General features: G+C 34.1%; 1 protein-coding gene across 2 annotated transcripts in view; it reads right to left on the bottom strand.

Moving 5' to 3' along the window:
• Positions 1–457: 457 nt before the first annotated feature.
• The window catches only part of cers2a (ceramide synthase 2a), a 24,885-nt gene continuing 10,193 nt past the window's right edge, over positions 458–15,149 (bottom strand). For both annotated transcript variants that reach the window (XM_051137035.1, XM_051137034.1), the window contains 7 exons: positions 11,915–11,972; positions 11,463–11,513; positions 11,042–11,134; positions 7,983–8,111; positions 6,507–6,613; positions 6,056–6,209; positions 458–3,849 (listed from right to left, as the gene is read on the bottom strand). In XM_051137035.1, the coding sequence (XP_050992992.1) occupies positions 3,697–3,849; positions 6,056–6,209; positions 6,507–6,613; positions 7,983–8,111; positions 11,042–11,134; positions 11,463–11,513; positions 11,915–11,972 (745 nt within the window). In that variant the 3' untranslated portion in view covers positions 458–3,696. The remainder of the gene's footprint in view (positions 3,850–6,055; positions 6,210–6,506; positions 6,614–7,982; positions 8,112–11,041; positions 11,135–11,462; positions 11,514–11,914; positions 11,973–15,149) is intronic.

Below are 15,149 nucleotides of genomic sequence, written 5' to 3'. Positions count from 1 at the left end.
ATATCTATAGCACCCCACTGTATAGTCAGGTTTTGTTCTTTTTAATAAAATAAACAAATATTCAGCAAAGATACATTAACTCATTATTACAAAAAAAAAAAAATAAATAAATGCTAGTTTTAAGTTTTAAACATTTTACTCCAAGAATCCTGAAAAATGTATCACTGCTTCCCCAAAAATATATAGCACCACAACTGTTTATAACAGATAATAATAAGAAATATTTCTTGAGCAGTAAATCAGCATATTAGAATGATTTCCGAAGGATCATGTGACTCTGGATCATGTAACAGCTGCTGAAAATTCAGCTTTGCCATCAGAGGAATAAATCACAACTGTTACTTTTTTACAATATTACTGTATTTTTTTAATCAATAAATGCAGCTTTGGTGAACACAAGATGTTTTTCAAATATAAACTTCCAAAAAAATAAAAAATAAACCAAGCAGACAAGGTACACGGTCATCCACAACAATCTTTATCTTTCATCATTGAATAATGATGATACAAAACACAACATAAAACACTGGCAGTTGGGACTCAAATTGTTTATGCTTGTGCGGTGGACCCACAGTCGACAGAGGACGCGGTGAGGGGTGAAGGATTGGTCTTGGCACCGGGCCGCGAGAAGAGATGTTGAATAGATGTAAACAGAGAAGGAGTGAGAGAGAGAGAGAGAGAGAGAGAGAGAGAGAGAGAGGATGGCTAAGCTTAAAAACTAAAGGCGATGAAGCGAGAAACACAAGGACAAGCAGCACACATGGAAACCACACAAATATACATTCACAAATAAGGCACTTGTGACAACATTTGGACTTAAAAAAAAAAAAAAAAAAAAAAAAAAAAAAACTTTGTAAAGCCAAACCAGATGTCCCGTTCCACTTACGAAAAATGCATTATACGCTGAGCACCTGTATTGACACTGACTATCATTAACAAAATAAATACTGGACCACAATTTGTAAACCCATTGCTTAAATTATAACAAGAGATCATGTCGAAGGATAAACTTACGGTTGAATATGATACTTAAAGGGACAGTACACCCAAAAATGAACATGTAGTCATTATTTACTCACCCTCATGTTTTTACAAACCTACGGAAGCCTGTTTTTACCACTTTATAAAAATTTCAAAAAGGTAATTGCAACGTTTTACCTCAGAATTGCACGATATAAACTCAAAATTGCAAGTTATAAAGTCAGAATTGTGAGATATAAACTTGCAAATTTTGCAGAATTGCATGATATAAACTCACAATTCTGAGAAATTAAGTCAGAACCGCACGATATAAACTCACAATTGCGAGTTATAAAGTCAGAATTCCAAGATAAAAATTCAAAAATCTGAAATTTTTTTGCAGAACTGCATAACACAAACTTGTAAATTTGAGAAAAAGTCAATTCTGAATTGCATGATATAAACACGCAATTCTGAAAAACAAACTTGCAAATCTGACAGGGTTTTTTTTGCAGAATTTGCTATTTTTTTTGCATGACACTTGTAATTCTGATAAATAGTCGCAGTTCTAAATTGCAAGATATAAACTCACAATTCTGTTTTTTTCCCCTCGCAACTGCGAGTTTACATCTCTTACATCTGACTTTTTTTCTCAGAATTGCATGATATAAACTGGCAAATCTGAGAAATTAAGTCAGAACTGCAAGATATACTCGTAATTCTGACTTTTTTCTCATAATTGCAAATTTATATCTCCCAATTCTAAGAAAGTAAGTCAAAATTTGCACAATATAAACTCACAATTGCGAGTTATAAAGTCAGAATTGCATGATATAAACTCGCAAGTCTGAGAAATTAAGTCAGAACTGCGAGATATACTCGCAAATCTGACCTTTTTTGCAGAATTGCATGACATAAACTTGCAATTCTGAGAAATAAAGTCGCAATTCTGAATTGCATGATATAAACTCACAATTCTGACTTTTTCCTCATAATTGCAAATTCATATCGCGCAATTCTAACTTTATAACATGCAAATGGGAATTATTACATCAGAATTGTGAGATTTAAACTCACAATTCTAAGAACATATCAGTCTTTTTTCCCCTCAAAAGTGGACTTTATAACTCGCAATTGCATTATAAACTCAGAAAAAAAGTCAGAATTCCGTTTCGTTTTGTACAATTAAAGTCAATTTGAAGATTTCTTCAAAATATTTTTCTTTGTTGTCCACAGAAGAAACTCAATCAGGTTTTGGAGCATCATGAGAGTGAGTGATGATGACATGGTTCATTTTTGGGTGAACCGTCCCTTTAAGGTTTAACATGATCTCGTGTAAAGCAGCAGACACTGGGCAAACAGTACATACTGGATCAGTTCCATAACAACTTTTTTTTTTTAAACTATGGAATCCATTTCCCATAAATACCACAAATGCAAGCCAGAGTTTCAATTATGTCAAACAGTTTGCTAACAACACAATCATTATAATGCATTTTGCATTAGACGGAGAGTTACAAAGTGCATCCAGCACTCAATACTGATTATTACTGTAATTTATCATCACATAAATGGAAGAGAAAAACTAACTACAAGTTCTGCTGCCAAGTACTTAGTTATTTTGCTTTTTACAAAGTCATTTTCCACATACTGCATAAATTATCAGCTTGTCAGGTTTGCTGAAAATATCTGGACCTTAAATAAAAATAATTTTAAATCAAAAAACTGTAAATAATACTAAAAAAACAACAATTTAAAATAACTGTGTAACTAATATATTTAAGAATGCGTTTTGAACAAAAATGTGTTACAGGACACACACCGACCAACACAAATATCACACACGAGATTCTCACACACATTTGTTTTGCTTCGTTAACTCAACAGAAAAATGTTAAATGCAAAAAGCAGCACAATGATTCAGCGTCTTTGGGACGGGATATCATGGCGAGAGTCTTTGTGTCTCTATAAGGTGGTAGTGTTGAAAAACTGGGTCAGTAACATTTATTAGTGCAACTGGATTGGGAAAAGATCAGCGAGGAAGAGCCTCAGCAGTGTAAACACACTTGGGATGAAGATCATGTGTGTTTTCTAAGTAAAGCAGGTGTGTGAAGGTCACTTGGTGAGACCGTTATTATACAGTGAACAAATAGGACACAAAAAATGAAAAATTCCAGTCAGTTTCTGGCAACTTCAGAAATCGAATACTGAGGGATTCTGCGACATCTGACAGCTGACCAGACAAAACATGCAAAAACTTATTACTGACATATAAAGGGAGGATAACTGTGTGTGATGCCCAAAAAGGAAATGAAAAGCGTCAACGGCAGTACAACTTTGTACTAATAAGGCACTAAACGTAATAAACTGGAAGAGATATTTCCAGTAAAGCAAGTGAACGTTGGATTCACTAACATGATATAATCTATAACAGCCCCTGAACAAACAAAAGGGTTATTTAATGATACGGTGCCTGTTAATAGTGTTTTAAATACTTTGTAAGGGGAAAGAGGTTATATAGTAGTTTCTCCTTATCAAAGTATGTCCGTTTCCAAAAATTAGTATTTTTATATATATATATATATATATATATATATATATATATCTACACATGTGTTGTGTGTTTGCTCTGGGCCTTTTTTTTAATCCACCAAACAACCTTGGCATTACTTTGTTGGTCTCGTCCGTGTTTACAGGAAGGGGAGTGTTGTACCTCCTCTCTCGTGTCTGCTAGTATCACTCAGTCTTGCGGTGATGGTTGTTGTTTAGAGGAGGGTGGCCGTTCTGCACTGGTCCATTTTTCACTGGTGCTTTCCGCCCCTCCAGTGCGTTCTCGTCATCCTCAGAGTCTGTTTCTTCTCGATCACTCCTCTCGTCCTCTACGATATTCTGTGGCATGACAAATTAACTTTGATAAAGACTTCATATTTCTAACAATTTTATGCATTTATTTCTGCAACGAGAATACTTTTTGTGGGCAAAAAAACTGAAATAATGACATTGTGATACTCTCATGAATGTTATAGTGTCATGAAGACTGACACGGAAGCAAAGAAATTGTTAAATAAAGTTATTTTTGTTTTTTTGCACAAAAGAAGTATTCTCGTAGCTTCATAAAATTAAGGTTGAAGCATTGATGTCACATTATTTTAACAATATCCTTACTATCTTTCTGAGTCTTGAACATGGTAGTTGCATTGCTGTTTATGCAGGGTCAGAAAGCTCTCAGATATTATAAAAAATATCTTGATTTGCGTTCTGAAGATGAATGAAGGTCTTACAGGTTTGGAACGACATGAGGGTGAGTAATTAATGACAGAATTTTCTTTTTTGGGTGAACTATCCTTTTAAAAGTGTAGTTTGAACAAAAATGAAGGTTCTGTCATTATTTGCTCATTCTCGTATAGTTCCAAACCAATAGGACTTTCTTTTTTATGTGGAACACAAAAGGAGAAATTCTGAAAAATGTCCAAGCTGCACTTTTTCATACAATTGGGCCATCATTTACTTTCATTGTACAGAGAAAAGCAGCTTAGACAGTCTGATAAATATCTCCATGTGTGGAAAAAATATGCGTTTGAGATTTTGACAGCGAACCAAACATTTAAAGGGTCATACTAAAATACATTTTTGTTACCAGATATAGAAAAGTTTTATTTAAAAGATTTATTCTATGTTTCTGAAAAAAAGTTTCTTGTGTTCACCAAAGCTGCATTTATTTGATCAAAAATACAGGGGAAAAAAAAAAAAAAAAAAAAGTAATTTTGTGAAATATTATTGCAATTTAAAGTAATAGTTTTTGATTTTAATATACTTTAAAATACTTTTTTTCCTGTGAAACAAAGCTGAATTTTCAGCATCATTACTCCAGTCTTCAGTGTCACATGATCCTTCAGAAATCATTCTAATATGCTGATTTGCTGCTCAAGAGACAATATATATAATCAAAATTGAAAACAATTTTTGTATTTTTGTTGTAAGCATTTTTGAGGAAAATTCTTTGATGAATATAAAGTTCAAAAGAACACTTATTTATTTATTTATTTATTTATTTATTTAAAGTGTTTGTACTGACACGTTTAATCAGTTAAATGCAAAATGCATCCTTTGTAAATACAAATATAAATTTTGTTCATATAAAAAAAAAAAAAAAACTTAGTGACTCCAAATGTTTGAATGGTAATGCATGTAAAGTTTGGGATCAGTAAGATTTTTTTATTTATTAATTTATTTTTAAATAAATCTTTTCTGCCCATCAAGGCTGCGTTTATTTGAATGAAACTATAGAAAAACTGTAATAATGTGAAATAATATTGAAGTTTAAAACTGTGGTTTTAAATTTGAATATACTCTAAAATATAAATTTATTCCTGTGATGCAAAGCTGAATTTTCAGCATCATTACTCCAGTCATCAGTGTCACATGATCCTTCGGAAACATCCTTGCTAAATAAAAGTATTAATTTTTTTGAAACAAAAACAGAAAAAAAAAAAAAAATCACTGACCACAAACTTTGAACACTAGTGTATATAGTTACAAAAGATTTGTATTTTAAATAAATGCTGTTCTAACATTTTATTCACAGAATCCTGAAAAAACATCACAGGTTCCAAAAGAAAAAAATAAGCAGCACAACTGTTTCCAACATTAACATAAATCAGCATATTAGAATGATTTCTGAAGGATCATGTGACACTGATGACTGGAGTAATGATGCTGAAAATTCACAGGAAAAAATTATATTTTTAAGTATATTAAAATAAAAAAAAATACTATTTCAAATTGCATAATTTTTCACAAATTTACTGTTTATTGGTATTTTTATTCAAATAAACAGCCTTGATGAGGAGAAAACACATTTAAAAAAAATAAATAAATTAAAAATCTTACTGATCCCAAACTTTTGAATGGCAGTGTACATGTTGTAATATGTTAGCATCTGATATTTTAGGAGGAAAATGTAATTTTATGGTATTTTCTGAAGTCTAATTTTATCCTCCGGGTTTGAAACCATCAGTCACTATTACAGAGCTACAGTGCATGAAATGTCAAAGTAAAATATCCACAGCAGTGCAGTTTGTGTTGTTGAACTTACATTGCCTGGCAAGAATTTGATGGCCATACGCAGGATGAGTACGGCCCAGAAGATGTGCAGACATTGCAGCACAAACAGCAGCCCGTTAAAGAAGTAATATCCAAAGAACGGAGGATAAACGGTCACCGGATACACCCAGGTACAATGCAAAATCCTGAGAGACACAGAAAAGAGAAAAAGCGAATTTTAACATCTGACATTTACCTAGCAATGAATAGAAAAAGCCACCTGGAGTTTGTTTTCACAAAGGTTTATAGAATTATTAAAGAGTGACATTTCAAACAAACTTCGAGAAAGGCACAAATCACTATTTATAGAGCTTTCATTTGATATTATAGAAGCAAATCATTTGATAGCTCTTGACAAATACAGAAAGTGGGTCATGAGGAATGCATGATTTATAAGTTTAATAATAAACCTTGGGATCAAAATAGAAAATGACCCAACTCACCAAAATGGGAAGATGACGAGTCTGGTGATGATGAAGACGGCAGCAAATACGATGAATATGTAGTTGCACGCTTTTCTCCAGCCGGCATAGTTAAACATTTTGGCTGACTGTTGGGACAGACAGAGATGGAATATACTGTATGTCCTTGGCTCTTGCACAAAAACACCACTAGGAGGCAGCGTTACACACCTGCATTAACAACCTTGACAACAGACTGAAGTAGATGTACTTAATTTTGTGATTTACAAGAGCGATATGACTTTACAAGCATATGAAGTTTGAGAGCAACAGACAAGGTTTTTAATAAACAATATTTGGCTTGCAATTAATACAGGATGCCTGTGAAATCATGTACTGGACAGGACTGGTATTGTGTATCATCTGGATGTGCATGTCACAAAAGCCATATATGTAAATAAGATCTATGTGATAGAATTATTTATTCACCACAATGTTCACAAAGATTTTGAGAATACATTAAAACACATTAAAGGGGTCACCGGATGCCCATTTTCCACAAGCTGATATGATTCTTTATGGTCTTAATGAAAAGTCTATAATATACTTTGGTTAATAATTCTCAATGGTTTTGTAAAACAACACCCTTTTTACCTTGACAAAATCAGCTGTTCTGTTTGAGGCTGCTTTAAATGTTAATGAGCTCTGCTCGCCCCACCCCTCTCTTCTCTCTGTGGAGAGACGAGCCTGTTTACTTTAGCTCGTTTAGCCGCTAAACTAGCATGTTACTAGGAAAGGCGATCGCAAAGATTCATAAAAAATCCTTATACTCACTTCTGCTGTAAGTGAAGCTGGATCAGGAATAATTTGCACAAACACAGACTGATATATGTAGATCAAGAGGCGCAATCCCTTCACAAACAAATGTAATGCGCTGCATCTTCAGAGGCTCAGATGTCGGGAGTAAGTGACGACCACTATGTTTATTATTACATCCAGCAACACAACACCTCAATCGCTCAATCAGAAATATTCTTGTCTAACTTACAACCCTCCTCCGGCATCAAAACAATGGAGGTCGGACGGTTACAGCTGGTCCGAGGTAAGACGCTCATGTCAATCAACTATCGTGAGAGCAGCCTCTGTCGGTGTGAAATCGTCATAACTCGATTTGAAAAATATTATTTTTACAGATTAATTAAAAACCGCTGCATGGATTTTTATCATTATAGGGTAGATGTGTACATACACTGCCAACACACATTAATGTTCAAACAACATGTAAAAGTGAACTTAGCATCCGATGACCCCTTTAAAAATCACAAGCTAATTACTTCACCTCCTCAGAGAAAACTATTCAGCGTAGCATGAAACTGTTAAACAAACTGATGTGTGCCTTTCACTTAACATGCATTTATTATAATGTTGCAAATAAACTTCTACTTGTATTGAAGTGTAACAAAGTCAAAGCTCTAGGGACAGAGTCTCAGCGCTAATGTTGTTGAGATGTTCCATTACCTCCAGCAGATAGTCGGAGGCGTCGTGCACCAGCATAATGAGGGTTCCTGCTCTGATGTAGTTCACACACCAAGAGAAACTAATTAGCAGGATGGTGGCAACATGGTGCACTATTTGTTCTTTAAAGTCCTGAAGGAGAGAAAACGGGAGACAATATTATCTCACCAAAATAATGCTAAGGTTCTGGACATATATCATAGTACTGCTATGGTTTATTACAAGTACCATGTAAATAACAAAGATGGTAATTTTTCATTAATATGTTACACTACAGATTTTTTTTTTTATGTTTCTGAAAGAAGTCTCCTGTGCTTCTCAAGGCTGCATTTACTGGATCAAAAATACAGTAAAAACAGTCACTGTGAAATATTATTGCTATATAAAATAATTATTTTCTAATACATTTTAAAATGTAATTTATTCCTGTGATGCAAAGCTAAATTTTCAGCAATATTACTCCAGTCTTCAGTGTCATATGATCCTTCAGAAATCATTCTAATATGCTGATTTGCTGCTTATGAAAATTTCATCTTATTATCAGTGTTGAAAACAGTTGTGCTGCTTAATATTTTGCAAAAACTGTGATAAATATTTTTCAGGATTCTTTGATGAATAGGAAGTTTAAAGAAACAGCATTTGCTTGAATTAGAAATACTTTGTAACATTCTGAATGTCTTTATTGCCAATTTCAGTCAATTCTTGCTGAACAAATGTTCATTTCTTTCAAAAAAAAAAAAAAAAAAAAAAAAAAAATAGGACTGATGCCAAACATCTGGACAGATCATTCTAACATGCTTATTTGCTGGGTTTTTATTATTATTATTATTATTATTATTATCATCAATATTTAAACCATTTTTTCAGCATTCTTTGATGAACAGAAAGATCCAAAGATCAGCTTTTATCTGAAATAAAAAGCTTCTGTAACATTATACACTATACCATTCAAAAGCTTGCAGTCAGTAGAATTTTTTTTTTTTTTTTGGAAGAAATTATATAAATGAATACTTTTATTTAGCAAGGATGCTTTAAAATGATCAAAAGTGATGATAAAGGTATTTATAATGTCACAAAATATTTCTGTTTCAGATAAATGCTGTTCTTCTGAACTTTCCATTCATCAAAGGAAGCTGAAAAATTCTACTCAGCTGTTTTCAACATAATAATAATAATAATAATAATAACAACAACAACAAATGTTTTTTGAGCAGCAAATCAGAATATTAGAATTACTGAAGGATCACGTGACTGGAGTAATGATGCTAAAAATTCAGCTTTGAAATCACAGCAATAAAACTTGCATTATAAAATACATTCAAATAGAAAACAGTTTAAATAGTAAAAATATTTCAGAATTTGACAGTTTTTGGCTGTACTTTGGATCAAATAAATGCAGGCTTGGTGAGCAGAAGAGACTTTAAAAAAAAACATTCAAAATCTTACGGTTCAAAAACTGTTGACTGGTAGTATAAAAAAAAGATATAGTCACCAAATCAATGCATTACTTCACAAGCAAACAAATAAAATACATACAACCTTCTAAACAGTGCTACATTGTTAGATTATGATTACATTTTTTTGACAAGCTACAACAGTATTTTAGAAAGTATAGTTTTGCGCATACTTTCCAGTCTTATCTGTTAAATTTAAGGGACTGAAGTTGGATTTTGCATGTTTTGTTTGGGAACATAAGTATGATATTGCCAAAGCTTCACAGTCAAAGTTCAGGATGAGGATCATAGACTGGGTGACTGATTAATCGAACTATCACTTAAAATAGGTAATGTATTAAAATTCAGTTTGTCAAAACATCACCAGGTGACATTCGATCTGTTGCATTTTATTATCTCAGGCAGGTGATATTTTTCATGTTGGATGAAGCTCAATCTGGTGCACAACTCAAATGTAGATAGGCTTTGTGTAGATATATCATCTTATTGGGCTTTAGAAACTTTAGAAAGAATGAACAGTGAATGAACAGTGATGCACCATCTTCATTCAGCACAATTATGAATTTATGGCTATAAATTTAACGAAAAACACTACACTTAAGATGTACTTCATAAACAGCTTTGAAAGATAAACTGATATGCGATCATACTGTTATGAAACTGTTGAAACTAGCCAAAGTTGGTCTTGGCTGGTTTTGCCAAGCTGCTTTTCAGCCAGTCTCCCTGAAAAGAGTCTAAAACCTGCTAACAGAATAGCAAAGACAAGCAAACCAACTTAGAAAACAGCAGGGCTTATATGTGACCCTGGACCACAAAACCAGTCATAAGGCTCATTTTTTTTTAAACTGAGATGTATATATTGTCTCAAAGAAGAATAAGTAAGGTTTCCACTGATGTATGGTTTGTTAGAATAGAACAATACTTGGCTGGGAAACCAAATCTATTTGAAAAACTGGAATCTGAGGGTGCAAAAAAAAAAAAAAAAAAAAAAAAAAAAAAAAAAAAAAGATCAAAATATTAAGAAAATCACTTTTAAAGTTGTCCAAATGAAGTTCGTAGCAATGCATATTACTAATCAAAACTTTTTTGATATGTTTATAGTAGGAAATTTACAAAATATCTTCATGGAACATGATCTTTCCTTAATATCCCAATGATTTTTGGCATAAAAGAAAAATTGATAATTTTGACTGTTACTATGTATTGTTGGCTATTGCTACAAATATACCCGTTCTACTTATGACCGGTTTTGTGGTCCAGGGTCACATAATAAAACGTTGGACAAGAGATGTAAAGCTGCTGACAAACCTAATCCTGCTGTACTTTTACTGTTCACTAATTCTTTGTGGGCTTGCGTTCTCTGTTCCTGGAACAGACTATATAAAAATCCAAATTAATGTAATTAACAAATTGCTCTGTGAGATAAGAGATCTTCCACAGTTGCGCAAGTAAATTATTAACTATCCTCAAATGCGCAAACACAGCAGGTAACACTCTGCATCCAAGGTGGATATCATGGAAGCCCTTGTACACCTCTGTGATACTAATACTAAAAACTTTGAATAGTGTGCATTTCTGTTTCTAGGGTTTTAAGGTTAGCTCACTCACTTTTCGCTTGACATCTGATGCTACGCTGAAGAGGAGTGACATGTAAAAGCCTAGTTCAATCATGTAGTACCAGTACTGAGAAGGCAGCAGCGTCTAGAGTGAGAGAAAAAGAAAATGAAGTTAAAAGAGGGTGTTTTACTGTTGTGATGTGGTTAAAATACAGTGAGTTTTACAAATGACAAACATTTCTACAAATGATTTATTCTCCTATACATGACCTGAAGCTTTGAGGTAAGGTAATCTGGCATCAGTTTGCATATTTCTCATGTAAAATTCAAATTTTTACAATCCTCCTTGTTAGAATGTATTTGCATAAGCTTAGCAATATGAAAGTTCACTGAAAGATCATTTTAGATTTAGACAAAGCTGTACAGCCATATTTTTACATCCACAGTCAGTAGAGTGAAAAAAGTGAATGTACCAGCATTGGAAACCCTGCCCACATCTCCTCCATTTTGTAGAGCCAAGGTTTCTGCAAACACAAACAATATGAAGAGAATATGAGCCAAGACAAAAGTGCTCTCACATTTCATCTCGACAAAAGCACTGCAGGTCACAAGTATGAGATTATGTGAGTTATAAACACGACAGAGGAGTAGTGGTCCACTAGTATGGGTAACTTAACAGCCAATGCCAAAAACTATAAAGCAGGTTGGCTGAGCTGATATAATGGTAGATATAAAACAGTAGTTTTTCAAAATGATACTTGTGTCAACCAGCCAAGAGGAAATTGTTTTAATGACCACAAATCAGCTGATAAATGAGACTGATATTATAGATTATGCATGTCAATAAACTCAGAATGACCAAACACGTATCGATATACAGGTATATGCTACTGAAGAGGAAAAGGGAAGTGTTTTAAATACTCACGTCAATAAGTGCAGCAAGGCCAGCAATGAAAGCAAGAAGGTAAAAGGTAAATCTCCAACTGTAAGAAAATGTATATCCATTTCAGCAAATAATATCCAGAAACAAACATCAGCAGCAACATAATATGTGACCATGGACCACAGAACCAGTCGTAGGGGTCAAATTGAGATGTATACATCATCTGAAAGCTGAATAAATTAGCTTTCTATTGATGTACGGTTTGTTAGGAGAGGACAATATTTGGCTGAGATACAACTATTTGAAAATATGGAATCTGAAAAATCGCCTTTAAAGTTGTTCAAACAAAGTTCTTAGCAATGCATATTACTAATCAAAAATTAAGTTTTAATATATTTACGGTAGGAAATTTACAAAATATCTTCATGGAACATGATCTCTACTTAATATCCTAATGATTTTTGGCATAAAAGAAAAATCAATAATTTTGACCCACACAGTGTATTGTTGGCTATTGCTACAAATATAACCGTGCTACTTAAGACTGGTTTTGTAGTCCAGGGTCACATGTACAAAGCCAAGCATCCCTCATATAAACAATTGACATTATTTTTTGTATTGTCCACAGCCATTCAATTTCAGAGTCTAGACTTATTTTTCACATACAGGTGCATCTCAATAAATTAGAATGTTGTGGAAAAGTTTATTTATTTCAGTAATTCAACTCAAATTGTGAAACTCGTGTATTAAATAAATTCAATGCACACAGACTGAAGTAGTTTAAGTCTTTGGTTCTTTCAATTGTGATGATTTTGGCTCACATTTAAGAAAAACCCACCAATTTACTATCTCAAAAAATTAGAATATGGTGACATGCCAATCAGCTAATCAACTTAAAACACCTGCAGATGGTCTCTCAGTTTGGTTCACTAGGCTACACAATCATGGGGAAGACTGCTGATCTGACAGTCTGCCCAGAAGACAATCATTGACACCCTTCACAAGGAGGGTAAACCACAAACATTCATTGCCAAAGAAGCTGGCTGTTCACAGAGTGCAGTATCCAAGCATATTAACAGAAAGTTGAGTGGAAGGAAAAAGAAAAAGATGCACAACCAACCGAGAGAACCGCAGCCTTGAGAGGCTTGTCAAGCAAAATCGATTCAAGAATTTGGGTGAACTTCATGAGGAATGGACTGAGACTGGGGTCAGTGCATCAAGAGCCACCACACACAGACGTGTCAAGGAATTTGGCTACAGTTGTTGTATTCTTCTTGCTAAGCCACTCCTGAATCACAACCAACGTCAGCGGTGTCTTACCTGGGCTAAGGAGAAGAAGAAATGGACTGTTGCCCAGTGGTCCAAAGTCCTCTTTTCAGATGAGAGCAAGTTTTGTATTTCATTTGGAAACCAAGGTCCTAGAGTGTGGAGGAAGGGTGGAGAAGCTCATAACCCAAGTTGCTTGAAGTCTAGGGTTAAGTTTCCACAGTCTGTGATTAATGTGCGGTGCAATGTCATCTGCTGGTGTTGGTCCACTGTGTTTTTTGAAAACCAAAGTCACTGCACCCGTTTACCAAGAAATTTTAGAACACTTCGTGCTTCCTTCTGCTGACCAGCTTTTTAAAGATGCTGATTTCATTTTCCAGCAGGATTTGGCATCTGCCCACACTGCCAAAAGCACCAAAAGTTAGTTAAATGACCATGGTGTTGGTGTGCTTGACTGGCCAGTAAACTCACCAGACCTGAACCCCATAGAGAATCTATGGGGTATTGTCAAGAGGAAAATGAGAAACAAGAGACCAAAAAATGCAGATGAGCTGAAGGCCACTGTCAAAGAAACGTGGGCTTCCATACCACCTCAGCAGTCCCACAGACTGATCACCTCCATGCCACGCCGAATTGAGGGAGTAATTAAAGCAAAAGGAGCCCCTACCAAGTATTGAGTACATATACAGTAAATTAACATGCTTTCCAGAAGGCCAACAATTCACTAAAAATGTTTTTTTTTAATTGGTCTTATGAAGTATTCTAATTTGTTGAGATAGTGAATTGGTGGGTTTTTGTTAAATGTGAGCCAAAATCATTACAATTACTTAAACTACTTCAGTCTGTGTGCACTGGATTTATTTAATACACAAGTTTCACGATTTGAGTTGAATTACTGAAATAAATGAACTTTTCCACAACATTCTAATTTATTGAGATGCACCTGTATGTAGTTACTACACAGTGACAAAATGTACAAAGAGAAGGCAAAACAACACTGATGCAATCCACTCACAATACAAACACTACTATTACAAGCCCACATCACGACCATCAGCCCCTACAACTGTATTTAAAGCATCTATGGCCTACTTCTATGACAGACAGCTGAAAACGGCATGATAAACTAATTTAAAGGATGTTTCAGGCTCAATAGAAGTTAAGCACTATCGACAAGCATTTGTGGTATAATGTACCACAGACAATAAAAGATGCAGTTAGAGAGTTGTGCACTTACAAGTAAACTGGGCCATGCACTTTTGAAATATGAAGCTTGTATTTGTGTTAGAGTGCCTACATGAATTACATTTTAACTGTAGGAAGCAATATTATAGATTATGAACTAGTATTCTGGCCAGTAGCAAATAAAACGTCTTAATGGACTTACAAACATGCAGCTTTTTGTTTTACAAGACATTAACTGATGGACTGGAGTGGTGTGGATTATTCCAATGTGTTTATCAGCTGTTTGGACTCTCATTCTGACGGTACCCATTCACTGCAAAGGATTTATTGTGCTGTAAAACTAAATTTCTCCAAATCTGTTCCCATGAAGAAACAAACTCACCTACAGGAAGGCCTGAGGGTGAGTACATTTTCACCAAATGTTCATTTTTGGGTGAATTATTCTTTTAAAAGGTAATCAATATTACCCCAAATGCTTTGGATGAATCTTAACTTTATATTGAACCCTGTGCATTCCTTAAATTACATGTGTGGTTCTAAAGCACAAAAGAAATGTTGAAATATCAAGGATAAGATACTAAAGGATCAACCAAGAGTTAGTAAAACACAGTAAAATTACATGGGTAAATTAGCCAAATTTTGTGTTTATTAATACCACATACCGTTTCTCCTGTGTGCAATAGCCTTTCTACCACCTAATGGAAAATTTATGTGTTTTTTTCTGTTTTACAGTGAATTCCGTGTTATTATATTTGCATGTCGTATCATTCCATACTCAGATTATCAGTGTGCATTGTTACTTAATCATTTTATATTGTTTATGACA

This window comes from Labeo rohita, chromosome 19 (genome assembly GCF_022985175.1).
Source record: "Labeo rohita strain BAU-BD-2019 chromosome 19, IGBB_LRoh.1.0, whole genome shotgun sequence".
Classification (NCBI taxonomy): Eukaryota; Metazoa; Chordata; class Actinopteri; order Cypriniformes; family Cyprinidae; genus Labeo; species Labeo rohita.
This window is presented reverse-complemented; position numbering and strand designations above follow the sequence as displayed.